At 41.5% G+C, this 21,540-nt stretch overlaps 2 protein-coding genes across 7 annotated transcripts in view; one reads left to right on the top strand and one right to left on the bottom strand.

The window, feature by feature from the left end:
* Positions 1 to 5,014, bottom strand: part of WASF1 (WASP family member 1) — a 53,776-nt gene extending 48,762 nt beyond the window's left edge. For 2 of the 6 annotated variants that reach the window (XM_077302165.1, XM_077302157.1), the window contains exon 1: positions 4,554 to 5,014. The gene's annotated coding sequence lies outside the window, so the exon portion shown is untranslated. The remainder of the gene's footprint in view (positions 1 to 4,553) is intronic. The other 4 variants (XM_077302174.1, XM_077302196.1, XM_077302148.1 and 1 more) reach the window with 3 other exon arrangements.
* Positions 5,015 to 5,491: 477 nt separating this feature from the next.
* CDC40 (cell division cycle 40) overlaps positions 5,492 to 21,540 on the top strand; it is a 48,851-nt gene continuing 32,802 nt past the window's right edge. The window contains exons 1-3 of the mRNA XM_077302140.1: positions 5,492 to 6,532; positions 17,257 to 17,343; positions 19,912 to 20,041. Of these exons, the coding sequence (XP_077158255.1) occupies positions 6,140 to 6,532; positions 17,257 to 17,343; positions 19,912 to 20,041 (610 nt within the window). The 5' untranslated portion in view covers positions 5,492 to 6,139. The remainder of the gene's footprint in view (positions 6,533 to 17,256; positions 17,344 to 19,911; positions 20,042 to 21,540) is intronic.

The raw sequence follows: 21,540 nt of genomic DNA, 5'->3' as shown, positions 1-21,540 counted from the left end.
CCTGAATGACCTCTTCCAACTTTATGACTCTACGAGAAACAACTGTAAGTTGTCTGATTTGTACTTCACATCAAGGTGTTATTTCTTATAGACCAGCAAGACCTCAGCTTTAACTGTGTACAAGTGAAACAGGGAACACCTAAGCCAAAGACATTCTGAGGCATCTTCATAACAAAAATCCACCATGGTTTTGCTGAATTCAGCCATTTAATTCAAATAAATCAATTATATTGCTACAAAATAAATGGACTGCAGCTTTCAGCCACCTAGCATTTTCTGATCAAGCAGAACAAAAATTCAACAGATAAAATGTATTCTGTATTGTCTGTTACTAGATAGGTGATTCCCTTAAAAAAGGTAAAGGTAAAGTAAAGGTATCCCCTGTGCAAGCACTGGGTCATGTCTGACCCTTGGGATGATGCCAACAACTCTTGCATAAATCAACTCATGATCCAACATGTTATTGTTATATTGATTTTGATAGTGTTCTATGTGAATGTTCAAAAATGTTTTATGTAAACCGCCCAGAGCTGTAGGGAAGGGCGGTATAAAAATATAAATAAATAAATAAATAAATAAATAAATAAATAAATAAATAAATAAATAAATAAATAAATAAATAAATAAATAAATAAATAGCTCTACAACTTTTGACCAAGACAATGTAAATTTTCTGTCTACCAACAGAGTTTCCTCTATTATTAATGGAATTTTATTTGTAAATTTACTATGCCTGTAAGACATCGCACACTATCAAGAGACTAGTCAGAATAAATATAGGTAGAAATGGAAGGTACACTAATCTATCTACCTACCATAAATCCAAAGTATGAATCATGCCCTACCTGATTGACCCTCCATGGAATCACTCAACCATGGAGGGGCCAATCAGGCAGTGTATGTATACCTTGCCCCTAGCCGCCTCCTCGTCCTCCTACTTCCTCCAGGTGGAAGAGCCTTCCGATCTACTGGCCCACCTCCCAAAGGTAAGCTAGATGAGCAGGGTGGCTGGGAAGGAGGCAGGGAGGGGGAGGCTGTGCTGCAGACCAGCCCCAGGGATGCCAGTATGGCCTCTAAGGCTGTCTGCCCACCTGTCCGAGATCCTGGGGATGGGAGGACAGAAAATGGCAGGACAGGGCACACAGTGGCCTGGAGAAGCTACTGCATCGCTCGTCCAACTATGGGGAGGGGTCCAGGAAGGTCCCACAAACAACCGGGACGGATAGGATCCAGGTTCTTATGGCCCGATCTTGCTTGGGGCCTGCCGCGCTTTTCTTTCCCACCTTCTGGCTTTCCTTCTTCCTCCCTCCCTCTTTGTCTTTCTAATTTCTTTTTTCTGCCTTTCATTCTCCCTCCATCCCTCCCCTTTTCCTGCCTCACCTGCCTTACTTCCTTTCTTTCTGCCTTTTTCTTCCCTTTTCTCTTTTTTCTAACTACTTCTCTATCCTTTCTGTCTTTTCTTCCTCCATTCTTCACTTTTTTTCTTTCTAACTTTCTCGTTCTGCTTGATGCATTTCTGGGTGTGCTGGGTTTTGCCCCTAGAGATAAAAATATGTATTACAGAATTAGAAATATGAGAAAAGATACAGATGTTGCATAATTGTGGCAGGAAAGCAACAAGATGAGCCACTTTCATGTTCTCCTCATTCTGGCCTGCTGCACAAACAGCAGGAATATCCCAAGCTAAAAGATCTACTTCCAAAAACATTGTCAGTTTCGTATCATCTTTTCCCATTCTTCTTTCAACAGCTAATAAAAGAAATATTTCCAAATATATCTGAGTCCAATGCAGAGCACAACTTACAATGAGATTGACATTTTGCATACTGTAGAGGTATGCAGTTCCCTGTGTACAGAGAGGTAAAGGGAACATCCACTAATTGCCAGATACTGTAATTGTTGTTTGTGTATTTTAGTTCTAATGGCCAGATCAAGAACCACCTAATTCATTAGGGATATGACTTCAATTAAAGAACAACCCTTGGGAATGTATACCAACACGTACTAGCAAGTATTCAGATTCAATTCACATGTCATAATCTCTATGCCCTAGGATGAGCTGCCACCACTTATAGCCACTGAAAGTTTTAAATTTGTAAAATATTTTAGAGGACAGCGTATTTGCTTGTCCTAAGAAAGTACTTCTTCACTCTTAAAAATCCATTCTGCAGCTCAGCTCTAAAAAGTTCTCATTGAAAATGAGATAAGAACACAAATGTTTTACAAAATAAATAAGATCTCCATAGACGTCAATCTCTCAGTTTAGGAAAGTCAGAAAAAAATCAGATTAAGTTTTCATCATATCCCTTAAAAGTGATGACACATACTATACCTGACTGCAATTAAAACAGGCAACAGATATTATACTTTGAGCCTTCACAGCAAAAGCATGTAATTTCCAGACAAGAGTACTGATTATATTCACGTCCACAACTGCATATTTCAGCTCTCACTGCTAAATGATAAAAACAACATAGCTCCTTGACAAAATAAAGCTACAGCTTTACAGATGCAACTTTTCAAGACATATTCAGGGCATGATCTTTTTCAACAATAGTAATAAACAGAGTATAGCACTCTCTATGCACAGGAGTGACCATGAGAGATCCGTTATAATTTTATCCTTCAGCAGAAAGTTTATTCTTTGACATATACAAGTTATATTATAAATATACAGTATTCAAGATCAAATGTTACTCTTATTACTGTGAATTCTTGAGATTTAGCTTTACTTTGCATAGCCCTTAAACCATACAAACCATCAACTTCTATGCAAAGTTTAATAAATGGAAACTTGTTGTATGGAAAGAAGTAATGCAACACAATCTCAATTAGTCATACAAGATTAATATTAGATCATATTTTATCTTCTTTGAAATAATAGCAGCAAATGCACAGTACTCAGCTTTTGGAGACAAAACTAAGATCTTAAAATATAATTAAAATACTACAAAGACACCTTCAAATAATAAGACTATATAAAAATGCACAACATATTTTTCTGCACTGGTTTCCAAAGGTAGGGTATTGCTGTCTACAAAAGGAGTCAGACTGCTTTAAAAACTAAATATCATGCACTATGGGCATACTATATTTCTTTCCAAAACACAAGTCAAAATTATGGGACACAAAACAAAGTACAAGTCAAGAAGCTATTTAATCCTATTACTATATTATTATTGAGTACCCAAGTAAGTGGGATGTGTTATATCCATTAAAATAGGAGCTGAGACAATTGTATATTACATTTTTTGCAGTAACCATAGGAGAACAGATACATTAGAAGGAATGCTTTGCTCAGTGTAGATACTGCACATTTATACATGAGTGCATGTTTGCTGTTGCTAGGACAGCAGCTAGTCTAAAGCTAAGTTTAAAGCACACAGAAAACTAGTTTCATTTCAAATGTGGTTGCATTTCAATGTATCTTTATCCTTTCAGACAGGCTTTATCAAACATGAAGATGACTGGCCAGCAATGCCTCTTCCATCCCTATTACTTAAACATACTTAGAAATGAAGCATTATAACTCGCCACCTCACATTCACATCATCTAGGCCATTTATACAGTTAATTACCCTCCATCATTAGATTTCAGCGGGCTTTACAGAGCATACTAAACTTAAAGGAATATATATATCCCAAGATTGGTTTGTACTACACTTTACAGCCATACTCTGACCACTCCACCCTCCATCTCACTGAAACCAAATTACATAGTATCATCTTGTGATTCAGTACATTCAATCATAAACTGCTGATTAAAATTTCTTTATAATTTCTTAGTAGGGAAACAGAAGCCACCTTTTTATCATTTCTTAGCTGCAAATACAAGGTAATTGGGCATTGGAAGGCAGTGCTATATGTCCAATCCTAAACAGAGTTGCTCTCTTCTAAATCCATTTAAGTCAATGGGTTTAGAAGGCTGTCACACTGCTTAGGATGGCACTGTAAGTGATCTTGAGCCCATGATCCCAGATTATGGCTATGGGGAGGGGACCGAAGCGCGAAGCAGGGTTGCCCTATATTAAACAGCATCTTTATTCCGGGAAGAGTTACGCCTAGAGAAAAGCCAAGGGAAAGCTCAAACAGATGGAGATCTAGCGAGTCACTTAACTCATCCAACACAATCGCTTTAATGGAAGGGGATTTCAAAAGTAGCCTCTTGACCGCAGACCCTCCTTCTCGGTCACGGACATCTTATTTTCTTGGAGTGAGCCGGGGGGAGAGGGGGGGGCGCCTAGAGATCTGCTGAAAAGCCTAACCATGAGCGTCTCCATGTCCCACAGGCTGGCGACTGACACGAACCCTCTCCTCCCCGGCTTCCCCATCCTTGCTGCACAGGAGATGGCAGGACAGGCGGGCGGACCTCTGCCTTCGCCTCCCCAGCGCCCCCGCCCCCCCCCCGCCGGGTGTGCAATCAGAGGGGGCAGGTCGCGCGCTCCGCTGTGCAAGGAGGGGGCGTGAGTCAAATGGGGAGGGGGGCTCGCGCGGGACCAACGATGGAGGGAAGGGGGGGCACTGCGGTGAATGCGGGGCGGCGCGGCACTCACCGTCTCTCGTCCTCTCTCTTCCCAGAAGCAGCGATGCCCAGCGCAGCCCCTTCACATCTTCCTACAAATCGCTGCCGCCGCTCAGTCGCCTCCCCTTGTCGGTGTCTGCTGGGCTCACGCCAAAGGCACCCCCCTCCCCGGTCCGTTTGGATCTGAAGTTCGAACGCTTCCTTTCAACGGCCCCGCTCGCAGGCAGGCGCTCGTGAGAATTCCAGAGGGGGCGGGCGGGGAAAGAGAGAAGAAAGCGCGAGGCGGGAGAAGAAAGGAAAAAAAGAGGGGAGGGGGAGGGCGGGAGAGAGAGAGAGAGAGAGCGCAGAGCTTCCCCCACACAAAGCTTCACAATAGGCACCGAGAGTGGTGCGCGCGCGCGTGTGAGAGAGGCTGAGTGTGTCGAAGGCGGGGCTTCTCCAGCGCTCTCTCCTGGAAGGGGGGTGGGGTAGTGCTGGAAAGGGAGGAGGAAGGTGTTGTTTACGCAGCCACCTGACCGGCGGCCCCCTGCAGCTCGCTTCACTCGCCGTGGAAAGGAACCGGGCGACGCAGGGCAGCCTATCTTCCCTTCCCTTCCCCTCCCTGACCTCCCCCCCCCGGGCATGTTGGCGGGTGGTACGAGCCAGTTGGGATGTGAGGGTGGAAGCGAGGTAGGGCAGCAGCGCTGGAACGATTGCGGCGTTTACTCCAGCCGGCTTCTGGCAGCCAATCAGATCGGCTATGGAAATATGACGAGGTGGAGCTCGCGTCTCTCGCAAGGAGAGGAGGAGCGCCCGCTGCACGCTGAAGTGCTGGGAGGTAGCGAAGCTGGGTTAATATTGTGGCTCTGTGTTTGGACTGCTCTCGCTTAGAGCAGGAAGGTGTTGCAAAGCGGAGGAAGGCCGCGCTTGCCCTGGGAAAGCAGCCTGAGAAAGTCCTATCAGCCATCGTCGGTTTACTTCTGAGACGGTGTAAATAGGGTTGGGCTGCTCTTAGCCTGTGTTTTATCCTGTCAGAACACAGAGGCATGAATCCCTAATAAAAACTGCAAGTGCTTTAAACGCATTTATCCGTTAGGAAATCCTTTTGAGATTAAGAGGATTTACGGCTATGTAAATGGTCACTGGTATTGGGCTGCTGTAAAATCGCACATTAATTATTAAAATGTGTGAGTTATAAGTTTTCTCTTTTTCATATGTGTGAAACCAACGGGACACAATGGATTTCTCTATAAAAGGCTATGGGAATGAAATGGTTTCTTCCGAATGGCCGAACGAACAAATCGGTTGTCTATCCCGTGTCATTTTAAAGACGTTCTGCAGCTAATACGCACTGGTTTTGGAGTTCAAGACGACATACTTGTCACTGGGATGTGCTGCGTTTACTGCGGACAGTGAAGGAATTGTTTTTATGTAAGTTTCATTTACCGAAGTAAAATTGAAACGAGTGTGATTCCTTTACAAAAAATGGGCCGCCGCTGACGCCTATTGGGCCGAGTCCTTCTCTTTCCTTCCTCAGGGCCCGGCGGAGGGAAAGTACTGTGGTGTTTGCTAGTGGGAACTTTGGGCGCGGACAGTGGACAGCCCCAGCGTGCGTGGGGCAATGGGGCGGCTCACAGCATGGCCGGCCTTCTGTTAAGCCCTCCCCAGAGGGGATTATTCCTGGCGTGTTTGGAAGACGTCTCGCGGGCGAAGGAGCCCGGGCAGCAGCGAAAGGCCGGAGGAGGAGAAGCAGCAGCAGCAGTTTCCTATGCAGCTTCCAGGATGCGGCGGACGCCCCTCCCTGCTGGCGCTCGGCCACTTCCGTCTTCTAAGATGTCGGCCGCCATCGCCGCGCTCGCTTCGTACGGAGGCTCCGACTCGGATTCCGACTCGGGCTCCGATGCCGAGGGGCGGCCGGGACGCTCGGCCCAAGTGGCCGCCGGGGACGCGGTGCTGCACCTGGCCTCGCTGCCCTCCGCCCAGCAGGCGCTCCTGCCGGCCGTAGACTCGGCCCCGGCGGTGGCCGTGAAGGTAAGAGGCGGCGGGCTTGTGGGCCCGGCGGCGCTGGCCGGCCGCGGGTGGGGCTCCCCGGGTCGCTCTGGACGCCGCCGGGCCTGTGTGTGTGTGTGGGGGGGGGGGTTTGCGAGGGTCTCGGCCTGGGAACTCCTGGTCGGGGGGCCTCGGCGGCACGCGTGGACCGCAGCTCGTGTTGGCCTGAGAAGAAGAGGTCTTGTAATGGCGAGAAGGACAACAGGTGGAGTTTTTCGTACCTTGGGGGGTGCAGCGTTGAGGCCCTTTCGTCTCTTGGAAGTCTGTTTCGCTTCATACTTGTAGCAAAGGAAACAAGGCCATTCTACAGTGTACTGTTTGGACTGGAGTAACTTTGCATAGAGTCTAACTGATTGTTAAGAGCACATGACGGCTCAAAGTTTTGTTAGTTGTCTTTGGTTTTGACTAAAGTAGAGGTAAGCCGTTTCACTTTGAAATGTCTTCGATTTTTTTTTTGGACTGTAGAAAGAGATCTCAAAGTATGATCGATATGGCATTGTTGCTGTTAACTTGCCCTTGGACTTTGCAGCTTATTTTGGAGTTTATTTTTGAAGAGTTGGGTCCTTTGGATTGGCTTACAAGAGCTCCTTAGACTCCATTGCTTGAGAGACCAAGCTGCAAAAAGGGATATCTTCTATCCCTTTCTTTGTCATACCTCTGTATGTGTTTAAGAAACAGAAGTGCTTAAGTAATTATCATTACTATATTGACCCAGTGAACAGCACTTGCTGAGGATCCTGGGCCCAAAGAAGTAAAACAGTCCGTTATTAGAGTGAGGGTCTTTTTGGGCCTGGCCCCAACCTGATGACACGCTCTCCCTGGTGAGATTAGGGACTTCCGGCACCTTCCAGCTAAGCAGGGGTAGTCAACCTGTGGTCCTCCAGATGTTCATGGACTACAATTCCCACGAGCCCCTGCCAGCAAATGATGGCAGGGGCTTGTGGGAATTGTAGTCCATGAACATCTGGAGGACCACAGGTTGACTACCCCTGGTCTTAGAGGGCTTGTTTGGAGGGCAGGAAATCAGCACTGAGGAGATGCTGGCCTCTCTAACCCTAAAACAGTAATGCTCCATCCATGAAAACCAACTGCTCAACAGAAATGAATTCCCCCTTTGTAAGATTTTAAAGGAGGTGCTTTTTATTATAATGATGATTTAACTAAGATATGAAGAAGTAGAAGAAGAGTTGGTTCTTATATGCCACTTTTCCCTACCCGAAGGAGGCTCAAAGCGGCTTACAGTCAGGCCCATTCCTCTCCCCACAACAGACACACTGTGAGGGAGGTGAGGCTGAGAGAGCCCTGATATCACTGCTCGGTCAGAACAGTTTTATCAGTGCCGTGGCGAGCCCAAGGTCACCCAGCTGGTTGCATGTGGGAGAGCGCAGAATCGAACCCAGCATGCCAGATTAGAAGTCCATGCTCCTAACCACTACACCAAACTGGCAAGCATTTATTAAAAATTATTTATCTATGAACCACCTGGGAAGGGCAGGCTATAAAAATCCAGTTCCTATTATTTGGAGTGAAGTAAGGAAAACCTTCTTCTCCTTTATGTTCTTGTGCATATATGTTTTCCTGCTCATAGCTCCAGTTCTTTCCATTTTCTCTCTGTGTTTAGGGGCCTCATTAGAATCCATAGTGGCACCCGGCATCCACGAGCATGGCATGGGAAACTAAGCCTCCCCTTTCCAACACTATATGATGGCCTTCGGAATAGTATTTATGGGATCAGTACCTTTTGTTTGAAATATGCCAAAGACACCTCTGTCTGGCCTGTTTCAACCGGCTTTTTTCAGGAGCCCTGCTTTAATCTGTTTGTCTCCAGGGCTCAGAGAGGTTAAAGCAGGCTTTCTCCTCTGTAGTACGTTTGTAGTTTCCTATGCAGGGATAAGCATGCCCTGCTGGACTATGCCAGGCAGTTCAGAATTGTTTTCACAAGTAGACTACATTAACATTATTGCCTATTTTACTGGACAGTACTGTACTTGAATATTCTTGCTGTTCTAAGCATACATGCTTCCTCCTAAAGTCTTACTTGCATCACAGAACTGCAAGCAAATGTGGTTGAAGCATTATGTCTACACCAGTGTTTTTAACCAGCTGTTACTCCAAACCACAGTTTTCAAACCTGCTTCTGACCAAATTCAGATTTGCTAATGAAAATGTCAGTGAAGGGCTTCAGTGAAATTTTCATCAGGGGCATCATACTGCTGTTTATTTATTTATTATTTATTTATTTAGATTTTTATACCGCCCTTTCCTATAGCTCTGGGCGGTTTACATAAAACATTTTGGAACATTTACACAGAACACTATCAAAATCAGTATAACAGTATAACAATAACAACACACCAACTAGAACAGCACTTCAACAATAATTTTGACACTCTCTTAGCAGGTTCGATCTCTCAGTCTGTGGGGGGGGGACCTGTAGATGTTATGAATCATAGAATCATAGAATCATAGAGTTGGGAGGGGCCATACAGGCCATCTAGTCCAACCCCCTGCTCAACGCAGGATCAGCCCAAAGCATCCTAAAGCATCCAAGGAAAGTGTGTATCCAACCTTTGCTTGAAGACTTCCAGTGAGGGGGAGCTCACCACCTCCTTAGGCAGCCTATTCCACTGCTGAACTACTCTGACTGTGAAAAACGTTTTCCTGATATCTAGCCTAAATCGTTGTACTTGAAGTTTAAACCCATTACTGCGTGTCCTCTCCTCTGCAGCCAGCAGAAACAGCATCCTGCCCTCCTCCAAGTGACAACCTTTCAAATACTTAAAGAGGGCTATCACGTCCCCTCTCAACCTCCTTTTCTCCAGGCTGAACATTCCCAAGTCCCTCAACCTATCTTTATGGGCCAGTCGACCCCACCAAATGCTTGGTGGAAGAGCTCCTTTTTGCAGGCCCTGCGGAATTGTGGAAGTTCCGGCAGGGCCCTGATTTCTTTGGGGAGTACATATGTATTTCTATCCCTGCCCCCAGAAATGACATCCAGCAACTGTAATGTCACAGACATCTTGAAACAGATCTGATGCAAACACATTGGCTATCAAAAACTCCATGGTACATGTTTAGTTCACATCCAATTTTTTCAGGTGGATGTGTCATCGTGCAATGTTGGACATTATTTCTGTTCCTTGATCCACCCAGAAAGTAAGTTGGCATCCTTAACTACGATTGAGTCAATGTGAGTGTCCTTCGGAGCTCTTCTAGAAGAGTGTTCTACAGAACAGTTGGCACCTACATACTCGGTGCATGATAAATCTAGTGGACTTCAGGAACGGGACATTTATAAGAAAGTGAACAGGATCACAGTAAGAGAGCTGGTCCCTCAAGTATTTAATTTCCAGATGAAATAAGGCTTTATACAAAAGGACTGGCTCCTTAAATTTAACTCTAAAGTAAATAGGTAATGTAGATTGAATTGCAGTAGGCAAACAGTTGTGTTTTGAGTTAGTTGAAGCTTCCTATTCACCTTCAAGGGCAGTTCCATGTACAACAAGTTACAATGGTCCAGCACTGAATAATGATGGTGGGCATTAGCTTAGTGAGCTTGGCAGATTCCAGGAGCTGAGCCAATTTACACTAAATGCTGTTGGAACAACTCATTTCTCAACAATGCATTAATCTGATTTTCTAACACAGCTGAATGTAATAAACTATCAGTTTGTTCACTAAATTGGTCAACTTGAGTGCCATTCTGTGAAAATATAATTCCCCTCAAAGTATCCCCCTTAGTGACCAGCATCACCTTGTTTGTATCCAGATTTATCTGAAAACAGCTACTGAAATTTCTGGTTCCTTACTCAAATTAAGAGCCAGGTGTTGGTATTCTTATGACCCACCCCCCTGGTTTCATATGATCTTAAGAACATAAGAAGACCCCTGCTGGATTAGACCAGTGGACCATTAAGTCCAGCATCTTATCTCACACAGTGGTCAACTAGTTCCCCTGAGGTTTCTTCCTGGCTTGGATTCAGAGGCATAGTGCTGATAGATTTATCCTCCATGAATCTAATTCTCTTTTAAAGCTGTTTATTCCTGTGGCCATCACTACATCCTCTGGCAGCAAATTCTACATTTTAATCATTCTCATATAAAGTAGTATTTCCTTTTGTCTGACCTGAACCTACTGGATGTCCTCAAATTCTAGTATTTTGGGAGAGGGAGAAAAAAATCTTTGTCAACTGTTTCCACACCATGAATAGGTTTATAAACTTTTATCGTGTTCCCCCCCCCCCTTAGTTGTTTCTCTTCTGAAAAGTCTCAGACTCTTTAGACTTTCCTTTCCTCATTGGGAAAAGTACTCTTATTCCCCCTCCCAATTATCTTGGTTGCCCTCCACTGTACTTTTTCCACCTCTGTAATGTCCTACAGGGGTCCCAAAGCCCTGGGCCGTTGATCGGTACCAGACCGTGGCAAAGGGGAAGGAGGCACCAGTGCGCAGGCGGGCGCAGACACAGCAGCTCAACACATGCACGTTTGCATGGCAGCTTTGCACATGTGCGTTTGTGCGGCAGCTCAGCGCTTGCGCATTTGCGCACACCGGCGCCCAGGCCTCTCCCCCTGCCTCGCGGACCGGACCCCAGCCCAAAAAAAGGTTGGGGGCTGCTGCTTTATGAGATACACTGTAAACTGAAAAAGAGAGGAGAGAAAGACCATGTGAGCCAGCAAAGTACACTTGGTTTCAAAATCTTGGTTTGTCAGTTGAACAGTGTTGCTTTGGCACTGAACATCCTAATGTTGTGGATTTCCAGTGTGAAATCTAGCTGTCTACTCTGCTTTTTTATGTAAGTTATGAGTATTCTCTCCCCCCTCCCCAACCACTTTGAAAGTTTTCTTGTGTGTTGCCATAACATTGTGATCCTGACCATTCCAGACTTCTTCTACTTCATGCTATTCCGCCCTTTTCTTTCTAGCTAGTGACCTAGCTGATGACCTGATTAAATCAAGAGATATAGTATCTTTGTTAATGTCTTGCTTCCCATTTGTTCTGTGTGCTTTGCTAGCATTTTAAATAGGTGTACATTTTTAGTTGCAGCACCCTGATACTTTTAAATTTGATTGTGTTATATTCTGAATCCTGTATTTAAAATGTTTTCATTGGTAGTGGTTAATTAGCTGACTGTAAAAGCAGGTACAGGTGAAATGAGATAAATGGTCATTGTCTATTCATTATTGGCCCAGGAAGGTTCATTGAGGTTTATCTGAAGAAAAAAAGGAATGCTCGGAGTTTGCTAACAGTGATATAATTGATTCAGTGAATGAGAAAGGCCTGCAAATCATTTGCAAAGCAGGCCAGATTTAATTTGTGAGCATTGAAGAGCTGACCATGTTAATATTTTATGTAGTAAATATGTGATATTAAAAATAATGTCTTGCAAGTAACTGATGATTTTTAATATATAGGCTAAAACTTATTTTGTAGATCTTTACCACAAAAATGGCTATTAAAGGAAAAATGTTCTAAGTTGTGCAACCTCTCTTCATTTTTAGTATAATATTACAGTGACTATTGCATTAAAATGCATGATGTCCAGCTGGCTGCATATGTGTGTTAAAAAAGTGTCATTTCTGGGTGTGATTTCTCCCGGTTCCTCTTCTGCACCATTGAGTGAGTTCTATGGCCTTTATCAGCTTTTGGAAGGTCTTGGAGATGTTGGGCAGGCAGTGCAGCTTACAAATACTTTCCCATCAAAAGAGCAAAGCTTGAATCCAGTGGCACCAGCAGAGTTGTATTTGAGGTCCAAGCTTTCCTGAGTATGCACACTTCACATTAATTCAAACAGAAGTCACCAGCCATTGCACATATGTAGAGGAGAGGGAAAGTGTTGCTAGGAAGGGGCAACACTAAATAGAATTAAAATGCATAAGTGAGCAATAAATACAGCTATAATTGGATTAAGGCAATTGGCAAGATCTGCGAATAGCCGCAAATTAGCTTGCAACAGAATAAAAGTTTACAATCAGATGCGAGAACTGAATGACATTAGCATGTGTAGTGAGATAAGAGCTATATTTATTGCATAGTTGCTTACGCATCCGAACTCTAATTACTAAGCCCATATGGGGAGGAGCAGTACAGAAATTAAATAATAATAATAGCACTAATAATAAGCCCTTCCTGGCAACCCCCTCTCCACTCACATGTAATGGCTGGTGACTTCTGTTTCGATGTATCTGAAGTGTGCGTACCCACAAAAGCTTATATCCAGAAGAAAATTATGTTGGTATTAACGCTGCCAGTGGACTCCAACTTCACTTTGCTGCTCAACTTCGCTGAATCTTCCTCAGCAAAAGTTGCTCAGTATTATAAAAATAGTTAACAGAAAGAAATATGCAGTTCCATAAAACATACAGCGCACCAGCTAGAGAATTACAATTTTCTTGATGTCTGGTTTGTATACACATAGAACTAAAACCACAGCCTTAAAGTATTGTTGGGACAGTTGATAACAGGAATTTAAACTATGGTAGTGATATATTCTGTTCTTGTTGGATCTACACAATGTCCCATGTTGGTTTATATATAGGAATTCTTATTCTTGTCTTTTTACAATGTAGGTTATTACTTGTCAAATCGAAGGTTTATAAACATTGCAAACAATGTTTGGGGTTTTCACTTAAACCCATGTCTGGTTGTACAAGCACAATGATGAGAGTGTCTGCTGTTTGTGTAATATTGATAATTGTATTCAGCCAATACCAGTAATAATGATGCTCTCATGGACATGTATGTTTGATGTGAGGTCTACTGTTATTGGAAAATGGAACTCTTCTTTCAGTCCTTTTTCATCTTTTATCGATCTAGCCAATCAGGTAGTGGTCAAATGCTGGGAAGATGTGATGTACCAGTTGCTTACTTTGTTAGAAGCTCTGAATAGTTCTTCCAGCCTATAAAGTCTTGCTTTAACTTAAGGTGGGTCTTCTGTTGTGGGAGGGTTCCTTATGCTGGAGGAGGGAGAGGTAGGATACACATGTGAAGGGTGATGAGACAGGACACAGATGTTTTCTATAATATCTTGTAACTGTGCTATATACTTGAGAGGAAAAATAACTTGAACTCCATCAAATTTCAGAAACAGAAAAAGAAGGATGTAGGGGAGAGTAAAATAATTAAGTCTTTCTGAGATGTTTCAGGAGATACAGTGCTTAACTGCAGTACAAAAGGAAAGGTAATAGCCCAAAATTAGGAGCACTTCAAACTGAACATAATTTTTATTAATTAAACAAATTGCATAGCAATAACTAAAGTGATTTAAATTCCATTGAACATTTTGGAACGCAGAGCAGGTGTTTTCTCTATGATATTAATGTGTAGTGCTATCTGTGAAGCATTTTAATGTGGCCCGCTAGGAAGAGCATTATAAAGTCTGGGTGACGCAGTGAATAGAGCCAGGCCTTTGAAGTCTTCTGTCATGAAAAGGACTGGACCTAGATCTAGGGCTCTCCCCTAAAGATCACAGTGCACAGGAGGCTACCTGTAGGAGTTATTCCCATCCATAGGTGTGCCCAGTGTGTTTGTTTTCAGTCCATAAGCAAGCCAAGGTAGCTGCAGCCCTCTCACAGAGTACAGCACTGTGCCTAAGCTGCAGCTTTCAAACCACAGAATTCTTGGGCATATAGTTATTATTTGGGGGGGGGGGGTATAAAACCTGAAGTTTGCATTCTAAATAAGGCCTTGTATTAATTTTGAGAATTCTTTGTTATAGAAGAAAAATCTGGTAGACAGTGTTTCCAGACCGACTTTTATCCTCACAATGTTTAATTAAGCAACTACAATACATTTTTGTATTGCGCATAAATACTGGATTTTTTGTGTGGGTTGGAAGTGGCTAATATGGTATAGTATAAAAACTGAGAATGAAAATGACATGAACTGGAGCATAGACATAGATTGTCTGTAATGTGCCCAAAGGGGTCAGGCTCATGTACATGGTATAGAATTCTCATTACATACTAGTAGTAGTAGAGGGGAAAGCTTATGTATTCATTACATAACAGACATGCAGTTAGTGCTAATCTTTTGGGGCTTCTTTTCTGGCAAACTGTTCTGGCAGTGGTGGTAAGCTCTGACAAGTCTCAGCCAGTTTACAGCAGCCTCATAGGGTATCCAAGGCGAGAGATGAAGGGAGGTGGTTTGCCATTGTCTGCCAACCCTGGTCTTCCTTCTACCAAAATGTAATATGCAATAGAGTCTGCCATCCCCTCTCCAAGTAATACTAGAAGGACTGAAACAAGCATGTTCTGAATATATTTTCAGATTTTAGCAATCCAGGTATTTACATCAAAGAAAGACGGACAGGAAGTCATTAGTAAAGAAAATAGATAAAGCGACCCTTGAAAAAGAAAGCTGGATTAATATACTTGCTTCAATTTCAAAGACCATGGACTTTCACAAAGAATGGTTGAAGCCATTGTAGAGTTCTAAAATGATTCAGAAGCGTAAAACTAGCAGTACTATAGAAGCAGAATAGCTGTAGTTATCCTACTGAGAATGCTTCATATTACAATCTATTCTCCATTGCTTGCTACAGGATGAATAAAATAATTTAACAGGTAAAGGAAATGAGATCAAAGCTATTACATTTCAGCAAGAGTAGACTTTTATGGGTTCACCTATTTAACTATTAAGTCTTGCTACTTTTAAATTGACACAACAACTGAAATAGTTGCACAATTGTATAATACTAAAAATTATCCTCACCATTATTCAAGTACAAGTGGGGGACCTTCATTTTCTTCTCTGTTTTTTTGTCTTTTGCTTTCCCTGAAAAGCAAAGCAGGAGTCTCTTCTCCTTATCTTGTGACCTGCTTGCGAGACTGGCATCCCACTTTTGGGTCCTGAAACAGAAAAATATTCCTACCAACATCTTAGGAGAAGATTGGCAAAGGAAAAAGCACAGAACCTATTTACAGCCATACTAGTTCAGAATCTGTTGGATTTTGTTAAAGGGAAATGCACTATATAAAGCAAAAATGCAAGTGTTGAAAAGACAACATGTAGTATATGTGAGGTTCTGAAAATGGATGTATTTAGTTCTGAAAATGGATGTATCATTGTGTCAACAGTATGGATTTTCTAAATTACATATTTAAATATTCAACGAATAAATGAATGTGCTGCTTACATATTTGTTCAGTTTCTATATCACTCTTCCCCATAAGTGGGCCCAGTTTACATAATAAATAGTAATGTAGATAAAATCCATAGCACTCTCCCTCATCCTCTTAAATCTCCTACACTGGGCTAACCAGATTTCTTGTGGTTGTCAGCCATTCAATCGTGTCCTACTCTTGGTGATCCCATGACCCAGCTGTCACCAGGATTCCTGATCCAATCTCAAACCGGACTAGGAGAATCTAAAATGGGAGGGGGAGCCGAGAAAGAGGGAGGCCCATATCATTTCCAGACAACCCTGATCTCAGCCATAAACCTGGTAGAAGTGTGCCATTGTGTAGACCCAGCAGAACTGACAGCTGGCAGTCATTCGGCTGGCAACTCATTTCATTAGGTTGGAGCAAGTTGGTATTAGCAGAGTGCAGTTCTCTCTGTGGAACAGATTGGGGGAGGCAGTCCCTCAGGAGGTGTGAACATTATTCTCCCATAATTTTTTATTGGACCGATGGTGCCATTGTTGTCATTCTGGCAAGCCCTTGGGGCTAGTAGGGTTCTTATCACATAGTTTGATGTAGACTGGAACATAGGACTGAATGTTAGCCTGGCTGAGGCCAGGCTGCTCATCTCCTGGGAGATTGGCAACCGGGTCTCCTGTCAGCTCCAGCAAAGCTCCGGGCAGTGCACCTGGGTTGGCCACAGACTCCAGAGTGCTCTCTAGTGCCAGAGCCAGAGGTGCAGGCATGCAAGCAAGTATGTATTAGAGAGGTTAGTCCTTCAGATTTCCTAGTCCTAGAAGTAAAAACAAGACCTTGTATCAAACTCAGAAGCCATCAGTCAGCCAACAAAAAGCTTTCAGTATTAGTAAAGTGTGTTTGCCTGTAGTTTACACCTGGCAGTGAGTTTGCTATTGCAAGTCTGGGCTAGCTGAAGCCTCCAAATTTTCTTCATGTGCAGCCTAGATAGCCTTATATAAATTAAGTAATAATAATTCTTAATTTGTATCCTGCCCTTTGCAACATTCTGGGTGGGTAACAGCATTAAAATGATATACAGATTTCAAATGAAAAAATTTACAATCTAGTTAAAACCAACTGTCCCGTAATATAAATTGCCATATCGGGGGTTTGGCACGGAGTCAATATTCCAGCCATTTCTTGTGGTGAGGCCAGCTTTCCTGATGGGTCTAAAGTGCATTATGGGTGTCTAATGTGGCAACGACAAATATTTGTCATAGTCCAGAGAAGAAGTTTTTGCAGGTCTTGTTTTTTACATGAGCTCTAAATACCTGTTGTGAAAAGTAGTGTTGATAAAAAGGTGGGTACCCCCAGATATTGAAAATTATTTTACTTTCTTTTGGTTCTGTATAACTATCAAAATTTCATGCTATTTTTGTCTGCTTAGTCTTCTCAGCTTGAGGATTGCCCTATCTATAAAAAAACAGAGTAATGATCAGTTCACTTTGTATCAAAAAGTAAAATGTGGGATCTTAAAAGGTAAAATTTAACATTACTGTAATTGGCTTAATGTATAAGCTTTGCTATCAGAAGAAAGATTTGTATTAAAATTCTGTTGAATTTTGTAGGAAGATGTGGAAACAGGAGTTCATCTTGATCCAGCTACTAAGGAGGTTCAATATAACCCAACTTATGATACCATGTTCGCACCTGAGGTAAACAAAATATTGTTTTTTAAATCAAGTTGTTTGTTTATAGAGTTGTTCAAAGCAGCTTCTGAAAGGAGTATCATGTAAATTATTAAATCATATATGAAAATAAATCTTTAAAGAACAATGTGATGCCTTTTATGGTTAAATATAAATGATGCTTGAGTTCTTCAGATGTTTTCATACATGATGTTCTGAAGCTAAGCAAAACTGTATAAAATGCTCCCATTTATAACTCATTTTGTACCTCTGCAATGTACTTCATGTCACGTTAAAAGGTGTAATGAAACAAACATTACACTTTTGATAAAATATGGCATGAACTGTGGAATTAAAAATATCTTGTTTTAACATAGCAGTGATTTGCAGAAAGACCAGCACAATTAGTTGTCATAGTCTGAAAGTAAGGTTTCAAGCACTGCTCAGAGTGGGATAGTCTAGTGGTTATTCACTCATTCATCCCCCTTCCCAAGTAGGATAATGAGGCTACTCAGCACTTATGGGGTTAATCGGGGTATGCTCTTTAAATGTAAATGATACACATTCTCAAGATGAAACTTGTGTTGTGGTTTTTTAAATAAGAAAATAGTAATCATAATGAATCAAGGCATGATTTATAATCTCATAGCTGGGGTCATATATTTCCTTCCTCTGCATTTAAGGAATTATACAGTTGATTGGTGTACTACAAGCTATCTTTTTTTCAATACAACATTTGCATGCTTGTAGAAAACCAAAGTGATGTTATGAAGGATTTGTGGCATAATCCATAGTAGTCACCCATGAGGAGAGCAGGAATACACTGTTTCCTTGGCCAGTTCATACATTTAATAACTCTGCAGAACTGACATTAAATAGGACAATCTCCATGCCTGAAAACACATAGTAAACAGTGGTATAGTACACATCTCACTGTCAGTTATATGTTCTAAAATTAATTTTGATGTACATAGATAAATTTTCTACATTAACTGTATTCACGTATGACAAGCATCGGATTATCCAGGAAACATTATTTTCCTTTTTGACATTCACAAATCCTAGAAAGCAATACACTTTAAGAAGGATCTAGTAAATGAGGCCAAGATTTGGGGAAGAAAGAGCATGGGTGATCTCTACAAAGTTGTCAAATGACTGGATTGTAAAAACCGACTTAATATTGAAATTGATATTCCTCGTGGAACTAGTATGAAAATATAATTAGCCTTAATAACGGCTGCTTTTAGAATCTTGAAATAAGCGGTATCCAAAGCTGGATGGTATTTTTCATTTCTAATCAGTAATAATGGGCTTTATTCCCTTGGACAAATTAATTTAATTGATTGTAACGTACATGCAGATTTTCTGTGTCTTTCTATTTCGGGCACAATTTAGATACATTAATACTATTTGTGGAGGTTAATCTTATAGTAAAAGGATGAAAGAACATGGGAATGCTTTGGTAAATCGAAATGTGAGGAAGTGCGTTGGATGTCTCTGGAGACTTGGGAGGAGACAATAATGCATGACAGAAATCTCATTAAGCATAGCAATTGTGGCACAACATAGTTTTCTAACAAAATCTGTTGAGGATTCATTCCATGCACATGATTGTGCTCCCTGTGTTTTTTAATGCTGCATATGACTATCTCATATTGATGATGGTAGATAATTTATGAAGCATATTCCTTTCATCTGGTCAGCATCTTGGCAGTATTCTCATTTTGTTTTCCCCTTGGAATTATGTAAAGCTTTAACGTAATAACATCTTAATAGGTCCTACCATAGATGCATTTCAGAATCTGCTTCAACAACCACTCCCTACTTTCTCTGAGAATGTTGGGGTCCTGTACAGATATTGCATTTATTTGTAATGGTTTAGTACAGTTTTGTTCTCCCTTCATTTGCTCAGATTCCCCCCACCCCCCGGTAGCATTATGTGTGCAGCATAGATATCACAAATCATTTTAGTTTTATTCAGGTTTATAAATCAGCTTCATAGCCTAGTTGTGGAATCTTGCAGAGTGACTTTGGGCAGTACTCTTTTTCTATTTAACCTACCTTACAGTGTGGTTGTTGTGAGGATAAGACAAAGAAGTGAATGATGCTTTGAGCCACTTTGGGTTCCCATTGGGGAGAAAAGTAGGTTATAAGTAATCTAAGTAATAACAGCAAATAGAAGTAGCTGTAATGACCAAACCATTCCTTTGTGGACACAAAGCAATAAGACATATTGCATGCAAAATGCTTTATTATTGCAGCACGAATTCATACCTACGCTTTGGAACACAATTGTTAACAGTCATGCCTAGAAGAAATACGGAAAGTAAAGCAAGCTTTCCCACTTAAAACAAATTTCCCATGTGTTGCAGATTGTTTAATAGGTATCTACTAAACTGCTTCATACATAATGTTTTGCTGACATTGATACATTAAAGAAGTACTACTGTCATGTGTGAAGATCAAGTTTTTATGTAGTGCTATGAAATAGATGTATGTGCAATCCTTATGCATGGGTCTGGTAGTAAAGTCAAATGTGGAGTTGTCTTTAATGATGGACGGTGCATATTGCAATTGTTTTTTTTTTAAATACAGTTTGGACCAGTGAATCCTTTTAAGACTCAGCAGATGGCTGCACCTCGAAATATGCTTTCTGGATATACAGAACCAGCACACATTAACGATTTCATGTTTGAGCAACAAAGAAGAACATTTGCAACCTATGGTAAGATATGTCTTGACGTTTAATCCTTTGAGTTGATCTGCTCCAACTGCTCCTGCTTGATATACTCTGATAGTTGCAAATTCTTCAGTCTTAGATTTTGCATTACTTTGCTAGAATTTATGGTTATGAAATAATATTTCAATGTGTCTTAAATGCTAGTTATTCAGAACAGGATTTGGATTAAGAGAGCTGGATCCTCATGCCGCATCCTATTTAAGAACATGGATCTTTATCCATGGGTCAGCACACAGTGAAGTGCAGCTTGGAGTCTTTGATTTCCAGCATGAGATGTAGAGACAGTGCATGTCTCATTCATATACCACCGAATAGAAAGGAAAGGCAATGTATCCAGCTCTAAAATACCATTGCTCCAGGAGACTGCATGATTTGGTCACTCTTTTACTTTCTGTACTTCATGAACTGTGAATTTTGATTACATGAACTCTGGGAGATCAGAGTTAAATATTCAGCTTGGCAATGCAACTTAGCAAATCTTGCATAGCAGTACACAAAACTGTTGTGATATAATGAGAGAAGACAAGCACAAATGTATTTAAATATAGATATAGTTATATGTATGCCATGAGTAGTTGTATGTATGCCATTTCTAGCAAAGCAGTTAGGCTCTCTTGTTTCTGGCCATCACTTGGCATACCTAGATTGAATTAAGATGAATATGTAGCTACCCTGAATTTTCCTACAGTAAGTAAATATTGTTAGCCTCCCTGAGCCCACAGGGGAGGGGCAGCATAGAAATGTAATAAATAATAATTATAATAATGAATACAATTAATGTGGCATTTGTTAGACATCCTGCCCAGCTATTCCTGTTCAGGAGGAGAAGTTGCTTTGAATCCCAGAACCATCAGCACAGTTTCTTTTCACGGTGGTTTCCATGGAAACTATTGGATTATCCAGGAGTATTGTTAACTGGGCTAATTTAATGTAGAACCAGAACCACACTGCTGACAAAGGTAGAGTTATACCTGTAGTTAGTTCAAGCAGTGGCATTGAAGCATACAGAGCATGTTATGCTTGTAGCTACACTTTCCCAGTTTTCTTTTCATTTCTGAGAAGTGCCTTAATCATTAAAAGCTTAAAACACAAAGAATATTTTGGAGAGAGTGGTAATTGTTGTATTACTATTCTTTTTAGCCCTAAAATTTATTCTGTAGATAAAAAATATTCTCTTAAGGAGTGAGTATATAGGTTTTGCAAAAGTTTAGAGCTGGTGAAGACAAGTATACCTGTTTTAGGACATATTAAGCATTTGTTTAAAAAGTTGAATTCTTTAAAGGTTCCCTATGTCTTCCTCTGTGCCTGTAATATTGCTGCTTAAATGACACTGTGTGGAAGGCCTGTGTGGCAAGAAAGAGGTATTCAAGAAAAGAAAAAAAACTGAAGAGTATGTCCTTTCTGGTTTATTTCAAGGATTGCTCCCCCCATATACTTCACAAATTAGCTAGAGCCATTGCAAACCTGCTCACTTCTAACATATA

This window comes from Paroedura picta, chromosome 1 (assembly GCF_049243985.1).
Source record: "Paroedura picta isolate Pp20150507F chromosome 1, Ppicta_v3.0, whole genome shotgun sequence".
NCBI lineage: Eukaryota > Metazoa > Chordata > Lepidosauria > Squamata > Gekkonidae > Paroedura > Paroedura picta.
This window is presented reverse-complemented; position numbering and strand designations above follow the sequence as displayed.